We start from the raw sequence: 18,879 nt of genomic DNA on the forward strand, positions 1-18,879 counted from the left end.
TCCCAGGTATGTGTAGGTCACCATGGCTCAGATAGATCACCGGTTAAGCCTAGCAAAGGAAGGAGCATGTGGGCAGGTATTTTACAGTAAACGCTCAGTACAAAATTCCCCAGCATTCACGTCTGCTAGCCTGCAAAGGGAACCTGTAGAATCTATTTTTTTTAAAACCACAGACTTAGTTACATTAGCATTATTAACGCACACAAACCTTGGCGATGATATGCTGCTCTCTAGGGTGGTGAGTGTAATGTCGTATTTTCTCTTTCAGCCTATCCATATTCATGAAGCATTCTGTGGCCTGGCTCTGAATCAGCCCATTGGTGGCCTGAAAGTGATTGAGGGTCTCCCGTTGTTTGAAGAGAAGACCGATGGCATGGCTAGCGTGGCAGCTTACAGCTATGATGGGCATTCTGTAGTCTTTGTGGGCACCCGGGCTGGGACACTGAAGAAGGTGAGTTCTCTTAGATTTTTAATCTTTCCTTTTTAAATGGACCGAATAGTTTTATGTGGGTGCAGCAGTTACTTTGGAAAAAAAAAAAAAAAACAAAGTGGCTAATGAAAACTTTTTAAAGAGCTGATTTCATGCACGTATTTCATTTAATTTAAGGGTTTCTGCACACTAAGCACACCACTTTTACAGGTATTTGACTTTTTTTATTTTTGTTTTTTCTCTTTCGTTCATTGACGGACACAGTTCCTGATCTTCTTAACCATTGAGTTATACTGCCCCCTACAGGAGTAGGACACTAGGCAGAAAAAAGTCTGGCTATGCCTATGGGCAGTCCCAGGGGGTATACTCCCTCTCTCTGCTATTAATACTGTAGTTTTTTTTTTTTTTTTCTGCCTAGTCTGGAGTAAGGACATTTTCTTTTTAGATAGATTTTTTTTCTCCTGGTTTTTTCCTGTGAGATCTACAGTCAACTGCTGGACTGGGCGACGGGCTGGATAATCTATTCTAGATCCAGTGGTCACCCCAGTCTGGCCAGCGAACATGTGCAGACCTCAGCTCCGTGCTAGGTCGGCCGTGACATAGCCCCACCGGACGGGGGCTAGCCTGCGAGTTAAACACCTCGCGAGGTCACATACACAGCCTTCCTCCTGGCCAACAGCCCCCCCCCCCCATTCCCCATTTCTGTCTGGAGCGGTGCCCACCTTGTTTCTGGTATGGTAAGTAACTGTCTCCCCTGGAGAATTTTGGGGTGGACGTGGGCCCCTCCATGGGACGGTCGGACCCTTCCCGTTAGGCACACCCTTCATCTGTCTGGTGGTCCCTGTGGGTCATATCGCCCCCCCTCTCCTTCACTGATGATGGGGCTGTGTGGTTGTTCTAGTCCACCACCTGGGGTGGGGGCAGGGTGCTGTGCTGGGGATGGGGGCTGGGGGGTGTGCCGCCGGCGACTGGGCGATCGGCTGTCAGGGGGGACTGTACCTTGTGGGGCTCCTGCCAGGGCCCCTCCTTCCTGCCTGTACCATTTTCTGAGGCCTTGAGATCCCTCCTGGGTCCCTGGGAGCCTTGTTGTGCCGCCATTTTCTTGTAGCCTGTGTGCTCAAGTCTGTCTGTTGGCCATTTTGTGGTGGTTTGCCATTGAAAATAGCAGCAGGCATGACAGTGGAGCCCTCTGGGCAGCGATTTCAGCGGTGGGAGCCCCTCCTTATTCCCTGGTGCGGATTCCTGGATCATTTAATTTCCTGACGTGCAGTGCAGATTCCCCTTGTGGCTACGGTGCCTTTTTTCTGCTGGGGGGTGAGTCTGGTGGGGTCCTCTCCCTCTCTGCTGAGGATCGATTGGGTGCTCTGTTATTGGCGATCGGGGATGCTGCCAGAGGGGGGTTTTCCCTTAGCAGTGTTTTTACACCTTTTTGTGGGGTCCCCCTGGTGAATCTAATGTAGTCTTTGGAGAACATCTCCCCACCTAATCCACTTTTGTGCCTTGATCTGGAGGGGGAGTAGCTCCCCCCTGCCTTTGCTGAGCTGGCTGACCAGGGGCTGCAGTTCATCTGTGATGCCTCTTTGGATGCGGCTCCCCTAGTGGTTCGGCTCTCTGTTTCGGCAGTGGTGTTTCAGCTTGTCTTTTGGCTCAAATTCTGGTCTGCAGACCAGACTTCTAAAAACTCCTTGATTAATCTTCTCTTTCAAGGAGATCGCCTGTTTGGTGCTACCCTGGATGACATCATTAAAGGTCTCACAGGAGGGTAGAAGAGTACCTTTCTTCCACAGGCTACCAAGGGCAAGGACCCTCGTCGTAGATGTGGGCCCTCCTTCTCAGCTCATAAAATGTGTTTTCGTCCCTCAGAGTCGACTCACAAGGGATCCAAGCCCTTCGGGGCCTCCTCTGGAGGATCCAAGCAAACGTGGTCTGACATGTGGAGAGCAGCTTCTCCAGACCCGTGGACAAGGCCCCTTCAGCATGAAGGTGCACCCTCACCCGTATCTGAGGTGGGGGGACATCTTCACTGGTTCCCGGACCCATGGACTCCCCTGGTACAAGTCTATGAGGTCAGTCAGTCTGGCTACAAGATCGAGTTTCGTGCGACTGTCCCCGGTACGCTTACAGGCTCTTTTTGGGGCGGTGCAAGACCTTTTACTTTAAAGGGTGATGGTTCTGACTCTGGAACATTTTCAGGGGTTTTATTTAAACCTGTTTACAGTTCCCCGGAAGGAAGGCAAGGTGCGTCCAATTCTGGACCTCAAGGCGCTAAACTGCTTTGTTCGGGTGCAGAAGTTCAGAATGGAGTCCATTCGCATGGTGGTGGCTTCCTTGCATCAGGGGGATTTTCTTGCCTCCATTGACATCATGGACGCTTACCTTCACATTCCAATATGTGTCGGTCTCCTGCGCTTTCTCCACTTTGCCGTGGGAGAGGAGCATTATCAGTTTGTGGCAATACCCTTTGGTCTCGCCTCTGCTCCTTAGGTCTTCACAAAAGTGTTGGCCCTGCTCCTTAGGTCTTCACAAAAGTGTTGGCCCTGGTGCTAGCATTGTTACGCCAATGCGGGATCGCGGTCCTTTTCTATTGGCTACATGGACGACCTCCTTCTGCGAGCAGAGTCTCTCTTACTGTTCTGGTGGAAAACCTGGAAATCGCCATATAAGCTTAAGGGAGTTTGGCTGGATTCTGAATTTTCAGAAGTCTGCTCTGGTTCCATCCACAAAGCTGGACTATCTGGGTCTGACTCTGGACTCGGCCTTAGCCAGAGTGCTCCTTCCTTTGAACAAACTCCAGAAACTGCAAGCTGCAATTTGTCTCCTGCTGTCCAGCAGATGGTCATCCCTCCGGACTTGCATGCGGGTGCTGGGCTTGATGGTTTCTACCTTCGAGGCTGTTCTATTTGCACAGTTCCATACCCGGCAAGGGAGATTCTGGCCAAATGGGACAAGACTCCGCAGTCTCTAAACGATCGGCTCCGGCTGAGCCGGGGAACGAAAGAGTCCCTGATATGGTGGCTTCGTTCTTCTGCGCTTTGGCTGTGCAAATCATTCCTCCTCTTGTATTGGACAGTTGTCACCATGGATGCCAGCCTGTCTGGCTGGACAGGCGTCCTTGACAAAATTCTGCTGAGGGGATCTGGACACTGGAAGAGTCTAGACTACTGATCAATGTCTTGGAACTCCGAACGATTAGACTGTGCCCGGAACATTGGATGGATAGTCTTCAGGGATTTCCAGTGCGCATTCAATCAGACAATGCCATGGCTTATGTCAATCACCGGGGGGGGGGGGGGGGGCACAAGAAGTGTCCTGGCGGCTTTGGCGGTAGTCGGTATTCTAAAGTGGGCAGAACGGTTCGCTCCAGCCCTCTCCGCTGTACACATTCCTGGGGTGGAAAACTGGCAGGCGGATTACCACAGTCGGCAGGCGTTGGACCAAGGGGAGTGGTCCCTTCATCCGGAGGTGTTTCATCAGTTGTGTCTTCGGTGGGGTATCCGCGAGGTGGATCTGTTGGCGCTCTGGCTCAACAGAAAGTTGCAGAGGTTTGTGGCTAGGTCACGGGATCCTCTGGCGGACGCCACAGATGCGCTGGTGGCCCAGTGGGGTCAGTATTGTCTGATTTACGCCTTCCCTCCTCTAAAGCTTCTGCCAAGACTTCTATACAGGATCGAGGCAGAAGGGATTCCGGTCATGTTAGTAGCCCCCGACTGGCCTCTCCAGGCTTGGTACGCTGATCTGGTGCTGCTGGTCATCGTCATTCCTTGGAAGCTTCCTCTCAGGGAGGATCTTCTGCCCCAAGGACCAATCTTCCATCCTCTTCACAGTTGCTGGCTTTGACAGCTTGGCTGTTGAACGTCAGGTGCTGAATAGAGGTTTGTCTGAATTGGTGATTCCAATGCTGTTAAAAGTTAGAAAGATCTACCATCGTATGTGGAAGACGTACATCGCATGGTGTGGTTCTCTTGGGATTTATCCTTGCTCTTTTTTGGTGGCTCGGATCTTGACTTTCTGTTCGCCACCACCCCCCCCCCCCCCCTGTGGAAGGAAACAGGCCTTGAGTACTATCAAGGGTCAGGTTATGGCCTTGGCGGTCTTCATTCAATGGCCCTTGGCCACATGCTCCTTGGTACCTACTTTTCTTAAGGGAGTTAGGCACTTGACACATCCAGTGCAATCTCTGTTGCCGCCTTGGGACCTAGATTTGGTGCTCTCTGTCTTCCGGAAGCCTCCTTTTGAAAATCTTCAGGCGATTCCCCAGCTTACGCTGTCCAAGAAGGTGGCCTTTTTGGTGGCGATCACCTCTGCATGCAGGGTTTCAGAATTTGCTGTGTTATCCTGTCCTTCACCTTGGTGGTTCACATAGATAAGGTGGTCTTTGCCTCAGTCCATAGTTCCTTCCTCAGGTTGTGTCTGATTTTCATTTGAATGAAGACATTTTGTTGCCTTCCCTGTGTCCAGGCCAAAACATACAAAGGAAATTGCTTTGCATGCCTTGGATGTGGTCCGGGCAATTGGGTTGTACCTGGCAGCTACAGAGTCCTTTAGGAAGTCAGACTCACTATTTGTGCTCACGGATGGGCCTCAGAAAGGGTTGTCAGCTTCCTCTGCGACCATTTCCAAATGGATCAGATAGCTGGTGGTTCAGATATATTCCATTAAGGGTCAGGTTCCTCCTTTCCCTGTCAAGGTGCATTCTACTCCTCCTGGGCCTTCCGTCATGAGGCGTCAGTGACTCGGGTTTGCAAGGCGACGACCTGCTTGTCGGTGCACACTTTCACAAAGTTCTGTGGATTTGTTGGCATCTGCGGATGCTTCCTTTGGCCGCAAGGTTTTGCAGGCTGCTGTTTAGAGGACCTGGTCCTCTTTGAGGGTGTATTGTTTTTTTCAGATGAGCTCCAGTTGTTTTGATAGAGCTCTTGTTTACCTGGTTGGCTATAGTTTTAGCCTTGGGAATTTCTGTTTTCACTGTTCCTACCCCTTGTGTTTAATGCCCGTACACACGTGCAGATTATCTGAAGACTTTTGTCTTCAGATTTACCTTTTCTATGTAGTGCAAGGGCCTGCCGGATTGCATACAAATTGAAAGTGTTTAGGTTTGACCTCATATTATATGGTTTTGGTAAGTCTGCAGACAAAAGTCTTCAGATAATCTGCATGTGTGTACGGGGCATAACACTGCTTTGGGACTTCCCAATGTTTAAGAAGATCAGGAGCTGTATCCATCAATGAACGAAAGTCAAAAACCCCATTTTATCTTACTGTAAAATCCATTTCTCTGATGTTTGTTTAGGGACACAGCACCCACCCCTCTGAGGAGTTGTAATTCTTCTGACACTGCTTGTAACAAAACTGAGTACCTATAGCAGAGAGAGGGAGTATACCCCCTTGGACTGCCCATAGGCATAGCCAGACTTTTTTTCTACCTAGTGTCCTACTCCTGTAGGGGGCGGTAAAACCCAATGGTTAAAAAGATCAGGAACTGTGTCCGTCAATGAACATCCGAGAAATGGGTTTTACGCTGGTAAGTCAGAAATCCCATGTTTGTTTCTGCTCCTTTATTTTGACCTAACACATAGGTGTTTACAGGTGTTTAGAGGCATAAAAAACCCATCACATACTCCTTCAGGAGAGTGTTTAAGTAGGAAAAAATGGTGAATGCGCCTAAATGCTAGGTGTGTTTAGCACTTGGGTGTTCATTCTAATGACCAGATTAAATTAATATTCTGGCCAATAGACTAAATGAACACCTAAACCAGGGATCAGGCAGGGGGTAGGGCTGTGGCACACAGCCCACAGAACTACATGTGCTAAAGTGTTATATTATGCAAATCTTGTGAGCTGCTATGTTAAACCAATAAATTTCAATATACAGTGTCAAACTATATATATATATATATATATATATATATATATATATATATATATATATATATATATATATATATATATATATAGTAATCTCATACAATGGGGAAAATAATTATTTGATCCCCTGCAGATTTTGTAAGTTTGCCCACTTACAAAAAATGAAGGGTCTATCATTTTTATTATAGGTGTATTTTAAATGATAGAGACAAAAAACAACCAAAAATCCAGAAAAAACACATGATACAAATGTTCTAATTTAAGTTGCAGTTCCGTGAGTAAAATAAGTATTTGATCCCCAAGAAAAATAAGACTTAGTACTTAGTGGAGAAACCCTTGTGGGCAAATACAGAAGTAAGACATTTCTTGTAGCTGGTGACCAGGTTTGCACACACCTTAAATCCTTAAGGCTTCTTGGCTGTCTTTTAACAACTCGAAGTTTCAGCTCTCTCCATAAATGTTCTAGAATATTAAGGTCTGGAGATTGGCTAGAACACTCAATGGCCTTCATGTGCTTCTTGGAAGACTCATCCATGACCCATCTTCAGTGTTCTGGCTGAGGGAAGAAGGTTCTCATCAAAGATTGTATAATACATGGCCCCCGTCATAGCCATTGGCTCCTTAATGTGGAAAAGTCGGCCTGTACCTTTATCAGAGAAACCGATCCAAAGCATCATGTTTCCAATTCCATGCTTGACTGTAGAGAATGGTGTTCTTGGGGTCATAGTCGGCATTTTCCTTCCTCCAAACACGACGAATTGAGTTGTTGCCAAAGAGCTCAATTTTGGTCTCATCTGACCACAGCACTTTCTCCCAATCCTCCTTTGAATCATTTAGATGTTCATTGTCATGACTGTACATGTGCCTTCTTGAGGAGGGGAACTCGCTGTTTTTGGAGGAAGAAAAATGCTGACTATGACCGCATAGTGACCATGACTAAAACCGCATAGTGCTTTATCTTAATACTTTTACTTTAAAAAAAAAAACTTTAAAATACTTCCTTTCTCCAGCCTTTAAAACCACACTCACATTGTACAGGTGCTCTACTGCACCTAGTATTGCACATTTGTTCTCAGTAATCTGACAGTGCTCATTCTATCTGTTGATCTGCTCTCGCTATACAATACCGATACTCTGCGTCGTAACCTCATCCAGCCTTGCTCTTGCACATTTTGTCACAGGGTCACGTGACTTCCTCAAGGGGATCTGATTAGATGGCCTGCTGTTCTTGTATACCTATGTATATACTATATATATCCTATATACAGTATGTGTTAAGAGTGTTGCTAGCTATACATTATAGATTTGGTGGAAAGAATAAAATGACAAACTGTTCCTACACATGGTTCAAAGAAACACTCTGAGCAAGCAATGTTTAGTCCACAAATACCTGCTAGCATATCCATTGCAAATACAGTCATGGCCAAAAATATTGGCACTCCTGGATTTCTGTCAGTTAATGCACCACTTCGCCCAAAAAATTGTTGCAATTACAAATGTTTAGGCATTTACATGTCCAAAAACACCCAGAAATGGTTTAAGACAAAGTGCTGGAGAGTACCGAACTGGCAAGCATCTAGATCCCATAGATGAAATCTGTAATAACATTTTAACGTTTCCCCACTCTATATGAAGTAAACTTAAAAATTTGGTTGGTGTTAGGTTTTAGGGGTGTGCATTCCTGGGTTCGTCACCCAGACCCTGGTTTCATAGTCTAGTGGTCTGGTCTAAGTTAAAGTGGTTGTTACCCTAAAAAACAACATGCTCCTGTCCCTTTAAGGCACAAGATATAGCACAGTGCTTTAGCCATGTCAATTGTCCCTTTCTATGTTGTACAATACCTGGCTGATTCTGCCTGTTCCTGTCTTCCTCTCTGTAAACGAAACACGTTTATCATGGCTGCTGTTCTCTGATAGCGTGGTCAGTTTATGTGCCTCTGTCATCCAGCTATCTCCTCAGCATCTCTGCATCTCCCCCACTCCCTGTCTCTTCTGTAGTCTGTGTGAGAGCCGATCTCCCTTCTCCTCTCCTCATGACTATGTAATTATTTTCCCTGCAGCTGCTCCAGTGCTTGTAAAGTAAAGAAACATGTATTAATTACTTTGATTCTCTCTGTTTTAGGTTCACGTTCAGTACAGCATGTGTGTTTTTCTAGAAATTATAATACTAAATACCTTCTTTGCAGAGCCCTGCTGTGCAGACACGTGACCTCCCTCTGGTAGCTTACATTCATCAGAGGGAAATCTCAGCCCCTCCCACTGTACTCGCTTACTGGGGAAGGGAAGCAGAGGGAGGTCACATGACAGGGCAGCAGGGTTCTGCAAAGAGGGTATTTAGCATTTTAGTTTTAGGAAAACACACACACTGTACTGAACAGGGACCTAAAACAGAGAGAATCAAAGTAATTGATACATTTGTTTTTACAACTACTTTAAGCATGCAGGACTGGAATTCAGACTTTCCCACTTCACTGATTTTTTTCCAGGTGGGTGCCAAACTATGTAGTGCAACCAGTAACTTGCCATTCCTGGAGCCTGAATGGAGAACAGCACTAAGATATAAGTAGACATCTTTTGCTGGCCACCTTCTGAATTTACTAATTACAAGACTGTCATGCCAAACCTCTTATTTTAGTGCTATGATATGCAACCAGTGAAGTTCTAACTTGGTATCTGCACACTTACTGCTGGTCAGCAATTCAGAAAGTTCGAAATTAGAATATTATGAAGGCCAGGCATCTAGTATTTTCAGAAAGGAGTTTAGCAGCCTAAAGCCGGCCATACATGGATTGAAATTTGGCCAGATCAGCAGGGACCAGCCAAATTTCGATTCATGTATGAGCAGGCTGGGTGTACACAAGTCAATCTATCTATCAATTTGTGTACAACCAGCCTGTTGTCTCGATCAGCGCCCGCTGCTATAGCTGGCAGTGCTGATCAGTATATTCTGACGGCGAGGAAGTCTCCCCACTGTCAGAATGTAGCGATATGGAATTAAGTGATTTTATTTCGTTCAACCTGCTGGCTGAATGAAAAAAATGTGTAATGTATGGCCAGCTTAGGACTGTCTTGCATCACGAGTTCCCTTTAAGACAGGCGGACAGTCCTCCAGTCCAGATTTCTTGTATGTGAGCAGTGCAGGATATGGTTATGGGCAAGAGGAACGCAGCTGGTACGGTGGCGGGGAAAGGAGACATAACAGGTTTTGGCTCAGCATTAATGACAGCTTTTATAGATCGCCCTTCACCTCTGCCGGGGGGAAAAGGACGGAGAATACATCATGCAGCGCCATAAATCCTGCCTGCCACGCAGATAATTATCAGACAGCGCTCTGTGCCCAGTCCCGCTCGCTGCTTATTGTTCTCATAATCAGCCAACCTCACAGCAATTAAGTTATGAGCATCTTAGGTGGAATACTGTTTACACAGCCGTAACCAATATTGCTTTATTCTAATGCACTAATCGCTCGAGTTCAGTGATTCACACCTGACACCTTCATAAATCTGAGAAGTTCACTATTCTTTCAAACCTTAAAAGACACATCCATATTTTTAGGATTGGGGGTGGGAGATTACATTTTTACAACAGACCAAAATAATTAGTTTTCCAAATCTAATCTATGGTACGTTTTTAATTGCTCTCCATTAAAAATCTGTCTGTAGATGGGTGTGTTGGGGTGTCCTCGTCTCCTCGTCTTAAATTTTTGAGGTGTGCCAATCTGCCCAGATGTGACCCAGCTGAATTTTCTGAAAACACAACCTGTAGCCTAAGTGGAGTCTATATGCACTCTAGAGTAGGCTTGTAAAACTCAAATGAATCCGCGTGCCAAACCTAGTTAGGAGAAGTCAGCAAGGGCCCCCATTACTTATACTGCTAAGTGCATTTACTAAATTGAAAATGTAATAGAGCACTTTAGGGACCCAACATACCAATAATATAATGTATTTAGTTTTTTAACAATACGTATTTACTATCTTATGTCATAGTTTGTTGGGACTTGCAAAATCTTAACCCTGGCCATTCATAATGGAGAAGGAAATCATTTTTTGAAGCATTTGCAGTCAGCCTGTTTAAAATTGTCTTATTTCCTGTATACTTCCCTTACCAGCAAACATAGGGGTTGAATTCCTTAGAGCCGGTTCACACTAATCCGACTCAGTCGCCCCGACTTCTGGCGATTTTGAAGTCGCCCGTGCAGCGCGACTTCATCGCGGCTTGCAAACAACTTCTCATAATAGAAGTCAATGCAAGTCGCTTCAACTTTGCCAAAAAATAGTGCAGAAACCTTTTTCTAAGTCGGAGCGATTAGCACAGTTCTATTGCACAGCATTGGGAGCTACTTGTCCTGAAATTGTTGCATAAGGAAAAAAACAGGGGTCGGGGACAGGAAAAGCTGTCCCAGAACTGCCTGTGCCCTCCATGCGTGTTGCAATTGGAAATAATAAAACCTCATACTGTCCGGGAGCGAGAAGCGCTCCTGAAGCTGTTCAAAGGTCAACAGGGACCCCTCCCGCACAACATGTGTAAGGTGTGTCACCCCATATACTCGCCACCTGTCACCCTGGTCCAACTTGCATAGTTCCGGATAAGTCCTATTGTCCCATATCGGGCTAAACTTAGTATAACCCAATGCTCGCTGAAGTTGTTTAGTTTTGTCCCATATTTTTTGTAGTAATCCATGTCAGGAAGCGCTTATTAGGTTTAGAAAAAAGTTGCGCCTCAAGTCCCTCCGGCACCCCGTGCGCGCCAACAAACCACTGCATAACCGTCAGTGCCGCGCCCGTACGCGACCCGGATACCGCCCCCACGAGATGTTGCAGCTGTAAGGCCAAAAAGTACAACCACGGATTAGGAAGGGCAAGGCCTCCCCCCTTCACGAGGCTTCTGTAGCTGCTCCATACGTACTCTAGCTGCCTTACCCTTCCACATAAGAGGGTGTTAACTATGCGGAAAGTTTTCAGTGGAATAACGATAGAATTATGGAGGAAATACAACAATTGCGGCATCAAGACCATCTTTATAAGGTTCACCCTCCCGGTTAGTGATAGCCAGAGTTTGTTCCAAGTCCTGATTTTGTCCCGAAACCTGGTAAGAAGGGGGCTAAGATTGAGTAAGGGAGCTACTTGTCAGGCGACAAAGTCGCCTGACAAGTCGGATTAGTGTGAACCGGCTTTTAAGGCAAATATACTGTACACTTTGAAAAGTGCAGTTGCACTCTGCAAATGCCATTGCTCCAAACCTTTGAAAATGAGGTAAAGCTTAAATTTGTAAAAAATACCCAATCACATCTAAGGTAAAAAAACAGCATTTTTGCTTGCACATGATTGGATGATGGCTGTCAGCAGAGCTTCTGCATATTTACTAAGCTCTGGAGCAACTGCACTTTGCAAAGAATACAGTCTAATTGCCTTTAGTAAATTAGCCCCTATAGTCTAGAGCAGGGTTCCCTGGGACCCTAGGGTTCCTCCTGAGGTTGCTAGGGGTTTCTTGAGCAATGGGCAATTTCTGCCTCTCAGATAAGTTTTCAATTACACCATTGTTACGTTTAGCTATCTGTAAGGGGGTAATTCTTCCCAATGATGAGAAAAGTAAGGAGAATTCTTCCCACTGACTGTCACACTAATGTGTCATGAGTTGTAGATTTTTAATATTTAGCTTCCCCAAGACCAGACATTTATTTCAAGGGTTCCTCTGTGTTGAAAAGGTTGAGAAAGGCTGCTCTAGAGTCCTGTTTAAGGTAAGGTTTTGTGGTACTCTGGTCAGACTTCTCATTACCCCCATTTTCTGGTTGGCCATTGAAGACACTATTTACGCACAGCAGCCAATTTGGGGTTGTCAGCATTTTTAGTTGCTTTGAAAAAAAGTGGTATTTTTCCTTTTAAGGTCTACATAATTAGAGAATTGCTTTTAGCCAGATTAAGACAAGGCCATGTGTGTGGGACAGCTTTGGACAGTCCTGTCTGATCACTATTGCCTTCCCTGTGGTAAGCCAGTTCTGTAATTTTCAAAATTTTCAACAACTGCTCCAACAGAGCCATTGGTGTGACCTGACCATTGCTTTTTATGACTGGTGCTGGGCCAAAAGACCTTGTTAGATGGTCGTGTTGGGTTTGACTGTGTGCTTATGTCTGTCTTGGCTTGGCCTTTTGTGAAGTTGTTTCTACCAGTCATGCTGGCTTATTTATCATAGTTATATCCTTTTCAACTGGCTATCCTGCAAATAACACACTTCTTGTCCTAGGTGACCATGCTTACTCACTATATCCACTTAAGCTCCGGAAGATTTTACCCCTTCATGAACAGGCCGTTTTTTGCTATTTGGCGCTGCGATACTTTAACTGGCGATTGCGTGGGCATGCAACACTGTATTAAATAAAATTTGTAATTTTTTTCACACAAAAGAAGCTTTCTTTTGGTAGTATTTGATCACCACTGGGTTTTTATTTTTCTTTGCGCTATAAATGAGAAAAGACTGCAAATTTTTGAAAAAAAACAAAAAAAAACTGATATAAAACATATTAATTAAAAAAAATAAATTTGTCATAAATGTTTGTCAAAATGTATTCTGCTACATGTCTTTGGTAAAACTAAAATCCAATAAGTGTAAATGAATTGGTTTGTGTGAAAGTTAGAGTCTAAAAATGATAGTGGGTGTATTTATACTGTAATTGTGTTTTTTTTTTTTTGTTTTTTTTTTATTACTCTTGGCGGCGATCAGTGATAGTGCAGCGGGCATCTGACACTGATGCTGGGGGGGAACTGACTGCCACTGACACCACCAGTGACATTAAAGTGGTTGTAAACCCACTCTTCTAACTTTTACCTATAGGTAAGCCTTTAACCGCTTGCCGACCGCCGCAAGTAGATTTACTGCGGCGGTCAGCCCTGGCCAGGCAGAGTGACGTTAATTAATGTCACTAGCCTGGGAGGGTCTGGGGAGCGAGCGCGCGCCCGCGGAGGCGCGCTCCCGCGCGGTCACGGACCCCCCCCCCCCCCCGCGTGTGACTGGCGGACCCAATGTCCGCCGGTCACTCGGCGATCGTCGGGGGAGAGGGAGAAAGTCAGGCGGCTTGTGTAAACAAGCCACCTGTCATTCTCCTCGGTACTATGTAGAACCGTTGATCAGTGTCCTTACAGCTCAAGCCACAGCCAATCACAGTAGAAAGCACGCCCCTAGGGACACACACAGCCCCTCCCTCCCAAATAAAGTTAACCCCTTCACTACCAGTGTATTTTTACAGTAACAGTGCATATATATATATATAGCACTGATTACTGTAGAAATGTCACTGGTAACCCCAAAAGTGTCAAAAATGTCAGTCAAGGGTCCGATCTGTCCGCCGCAATGTCGCAGTACCGCAAAAAAAATCGCAGATCGCCGCCATTACGCGTTTAAAAAAAAAATTACAAAAATCTTTCCCTTTGTTAGTAAACGCGATAACTTTTGCGCAAACCAATAAAAATACGCTTTTTGCGTTTTTTTTTTTTTTTTTTTACCACACATAGGTAGGATAAAACAAATTGGCCGAAAATGTTTAAAATTTTTGATTTTTACATTTTTTTTGGGGGAATTTCATATAAAAAAATGTGAAAATATTGTTATTTTTGCAAAATTTACGCTCTTTTTTTGTTTATAGCGCAAAAAGTTAAAAGCGCACAGGTGATCAAATACCACCAAAAGAAAGCTCTGTTTGTGGGAAAAAAAGGACGTCAAATTAGTTTAGGTACAGCTTCGCACGACCGCGCAATTGTCCGTTAAAGTCACGCAGTGCCGAATCGCAAAATACCCCCTGGTCGTTTAGCAGCCAAATCCTCCGGGGCTTAAGTGGTTAAGGCTTACCTATGTACTGTAAATATCTCCTAAACTTGCACTGTTTTAGAAGATATTTATATTTCATGCAGCCGATGACCTCAGCAGCTCGTGCTGTTTCTTCAGTGCCCTGTGCCGTGACTGGCAGCTCTAACCCGCATGCGCGGGAGTGACGTCACCTGGCTTCCAGCCAGTAGCATAGCCGGAGTCCGCAGACTAGGAAGGAAGACGGCCGAAGATGGATGCGGCCTCCAGCGGGGGTGACGAGGGCTTTGTTTGGAGGTAAGTGTCACATAATGTGCTAGTATGCGATGCATACTAGCACATTATGCATTTACTTTGCAGGGAAGAGAAAAACAAAAAAAAAAAAGTTAGTTTACTTCCTCTTTAATACAGTGATCAGTGCTGCTAATCTACACTGTACTAATGACACTGGCTGGGAAGGAATTAACATTTAGGGGCAATCAAGGGGTAACTGTGTGCCTAACCATGTTAACTGTGTGTGCTGTGTAATGTTTTCACGAAGTGATGTGCCAGTTTTTATTTACGGCCTTTGCAGGGAGAAAAAAAAAAGCGCCACCTTGCCGTTCACAGAAGAGAGCTCTGTGTTGTTTGCCACATGGACCTCACTGGATTTCTGGCAGGATCATTAGATTTTTGAACAGATATAACAAAAATGCTTCAAATATTATATATAGAAAGGGATCAAATAGAAAAGCGAATTGTTAGGGTTTACATACACTTTTAGGAATTCACCTCCGTTCTTGTAGTTAAATGTTACATTGCAATCGGCACGGACTGCATATAACAGAATTGTAATGGGAATAAGACAGCTACTCCTAGTTAGGCTCTCATGTATGCGTCCTCCCTAGACATTGTAAAGGTTGTCCACATGATCCCAACCCTTGATCCGTGCTAAATCATGTACATTTTTTTTTCTGAGGCCCTGATCAGCCAGAATGCGGTTATGGCGTTTTAACTCCAAGGGCAGCGTGCCCAGGGGAGAGGCGCAACATTAAACTTTTCATAAAACGGTGTGAAATCCGAGCCCGTCGCACACAATCCGGCCCAGCTGGAATCCATTAGTGCACTCCTGTTTTACACATTTATTTTGGTCTTGCACATTTTTTACGTCTCTGGCAAATCAGCAAGCCTTTCCTTTCGGCTTTCCGCGCAGCCACCCCCCCCCCTCCCAACACTGGCTCAGTGTCCGATGATCTGATGATTAATGTGTTTTGTTATTTTTGTGAAGGCTTTTGATCGCCATCGCTTACACCTCGGCCGTTCAGACTCCACTTCACAATCCACTTTGGCTTTGCATACACTTTTGGGCCCCTTTAGCGAGGCCGACTTTGACGGTCATTTTTTTTATTTTTCCAGAGGATGTAGTGAATGGATTCACTGAGCGGCAATCACAGAAGTAACTTTTCTCTGTAGGCGGTCGTTTTTTTGCAAGAAATGGTGTTGATATAAACTAGAGTGTTTTATGACTGGAAATGATCAGAAATTACCTAAAATCCCCTGAAAAGAGTAGAGAGATTGTACACTGAAATTTGCTGTTTTTTCACTTCATTGTTTCAGGAAAGCAGTTTTTGCATTTTTTACGTTCTTGTAAACTTAAGCTCATCATAGATGGCTCGAATCTTGACCGGTTAAGGGGGGACTGGCAAACATTTGTTCCATCTATGGGTAGGCTGGTTGTACTGAAGTCGATCCATTAATCGACTTTAGTACAGTAATCGACTTCAGTTCAACCAGCCTGTCTGATTTTTTATTTATTTATTTTTTTTTTTGCATGCAATCATTTTTCATTTCTTCCACCTGTGGGGAAAGGAGTATGCTGTCAAGTTCTGGGCATCGGTCCTCAGGAAGGATGTGGTGGAACTGGAGAGAGTCCAGAGAAGGGTAACAAATATAATTAGGGGAATGGAGGACATCAGCTATGAGGAAAGACTGCAAGCACTGGACTTATTCTCTCTCGAGAAGAGACGATTGAGGGGGGATATGATATCAATGTACAAATACTGTACTGGCGACCCTAGCATAAGGAACAAACTATTCAGAGAAAGGGAATACAATAAGACACGTGGCCACTCGCTAAAACTAGAGGAAAGGCGGTTTAACCTTAAAATACGTAGGAGGGTTCTTCACTGTAAGAGCAGTAAGGATGTGGAATTCTCTTCCACAAGCAGTCGTATTAGCAGGGAGCATCGATTAGTGTCAAACTATTAGATGGGCACCTTAAAGACCACAACATAGAGGGGTATACAATATACGGTTAACAGCAAACACACACATCATAGGTTGAACTGGATGGACGGATGTCTTTTTTCAAACTCACTATGTAACTATATGTATAACCTACAGCTTGCCTTAAGCCGGCAATAGATGGTACGAATCTCGGCCGATTCAGCAGGAACTTAACGAGATTCGAGCCATGTATGGACAGGCTGAATGTACCCAAGTTGATCAACCAGCCTGCCGCATTTCTACATTGGATTATCGCTAGCAGCTGTTACATTCGCTAGCAATAATCACTGTGTTCTCCCGGCGGGGACGGCTTTCACCCGCCCTCCCACTGGGAGAACACAATGACTCGGCGGGAGGGATTCCCTTCTCAACACGGTCACCCCTGAGTCTATGGCCAGCCTCAGAATTTTTTGGTCTACGGAAGGAGAAAGCTCTCCTAATTGCTCTGTTTTAGCCTGTTAAATATACCATTCAAAGTGTTTTGGTATATCTGTTTTGATCTCAAACATTCAGAGCTGTGGTCTGCACATTTAAGCCAATAATTGTCTATGCCTGGATGAAGACAGTGGGGACTGATTGAGTAGCTTGGGAAAAGAATACTGGGCAGGGCTAAGGAGATTAAGGCGGGATATGATCAACATGTATAAATACATAAGGGGTCCATATAGTGAACTTGGTGTTGAGTTGTTCACTTTAAGGTCAACACAGAGGACAAGGGGGCACTCTTTTACGGTGAAGATGAAATCGGTTTTCCTCTAGACGTAGAGCTGTGAAAATGTGGAATAGACTCCCTACAGAGGTGGTTCTGGCTAGCTCACTAGATTGCTTTAAAAATGGTCTGGATTCTTTCCTGGGTGTACTTAATATACAGTAAGTGGGTACTAAAATTTTTTTTTTTTTAGGTTAAAGTTGATCCAGGGAATATCCGATTGCCTCTCGGGGGATCAGGAAGGAATTTTTTTTTCCCCTGCTGTAGTATATTGGATCATGCTTTGCTGGTTTTTTTTGCCTTCCTCTGGATCAACTGCGGGTATAGGATTGTGTATATGGTATTGTATGGTTTGGGTTTTCAATACGGTTTTTTTTTTGTTGGTTGAACCAGATGGACTTGTGTCTTTTTTCAACCTGACTAACTATGTAAGGGCTGATATCAATCGGTCAACAAAAAAGTTGTGTTGTAAGTGCCGGGTCACACTTGTGCGATGCGGGAAGGCTGCGAATTCGCAGCCTGTTCCCGCATCGCAAACGCATATCTGGCAGTTCACACTGCCATATGCGATACGCAGGGGGTGTCAATGAAATGTTAACGACACCCCCAGTTTGATCGCATATCGCAGTGCGATCTTGCAGTTCGCACAGGATCAGATCGCACAAGTGTGAACCACTGTGCGATCCGATCCTGATGCGGCTGGAAAAAGGGTCATGTGCGTGTTTGGTGCGGATACAGTGCGAATTCAGCCATACAAAGTGTATGGCTGAATTTGCATCCGCACCTCCGATCACATGTAATGAAGGAGCAGTGCGCTCCGAATTACATGCGATCGGCGCACTCGCTATAGTGTGAACCGGCACTCAGACTGCAATAGGAAATTAGGAGCTGAGATTCTGGCAGACCGGGGATGGTTTCAGGATGATTCAAGAGCCTTATTCTCATAAGTAGGGAGCAACCTAGATCCCACGCAAGCGCAGTTTACAGTGGGGTTCGTCCTCCTATGAGTATCTAATATCGCCGCGGAGCTGACAGGAGGCAGAGCTCAGGCGGTAATGGGGAGAAGCTGTAAATAGATAAAGCTTTGCTTGCTCATCTGCTGCGCGTCCCGGCTCCTAACGGGCCACGGACTGGTACCGGCCCGGGAGTTGGGGACCTCTGCTTTAAAGATTTACCATTGCATAATTTATGCTACCGGTTGTTTTTCTACAGTTATAATACATTATGGCACTAGTTTAAATTATTTTTCAAATGCATGAAAAAAGTTGTATTTATATTTTTTGTAAAATGCACCTTAAGGTGGACCTGGACTCCAAAAGTGGAGTTTTGTCATGTTTTATAGGCAACATCTAGCAATGCTAATTGTGCACTACACTGAAAGATCTACCTTTCAAATAGAAATCTCCTGGAAATACCTGTGCGCTTCTTGTTTAGTTTTCTTTGCCTTAAGCCTCATATGTACATGTATGAGATCATCAGAGGCACTGCTGCCTTGTACCGCTAACCTCATGAGATTTAGTGAGGTCATACCAGAGCTATTGAATCTACTCTTGATGGAGAGGAAGCTGCAATGCAAAGGATCTCATTGTTTCTGCTTGATTCTATGAATCAAAGTTTCCTGTGCCTTTCCTTCTGCTTTTTGGATATCCCCCCAGTAGTCATTAGATTATCAGTCATCAGGGAGCAGATCTGATACAAGAAGGCAAAACACTGTTCCTTTACCAACATGGTAAGTCGGTAATAAGGAAAAAAAATCAGTTGCAGGAAGTCCACAGGCAATACTGGTTATTCATCCTTTGCCATCTGCTTACCTTTT

The 18,879-nt window shown here is 45.0% G+C and overlaps 1 protein-coding gene across 1 annotated transcript in view; it reads left to right on the forward strand.

Moving 5' to 3' along the window:
• PLXNA3 (plexin A3) overlaps positions 1 to 18,879 on the forward strand; it is a 272,276-nt gene that overhangs the window by 102,355 nt on the left and 151,042 nt on the right. Inside the window, exon 3 of the mRNA XM_082263582.1 lies at positions 269 to 451. Within this exon, the coding sequence (XP_082119708.1) occupies positions 269 to 451 (183 nt within the window). The remainder of the gene's footprint in view (positions 1 to 268; positions 452 to 18,879) is intronic.

The sequence above is a fragment of the Pelophylax lessonae genome (assembly GCF_965119305.1).
Source record: "Pelophylax lessonae genome assembly, chromosome: 7".
Lineage (NCBI taxonomy): Eukaryota > Metazoa > Chordata > Amphibia > Anura > Ranidae > Pelophylax > Pelophylax lessonae.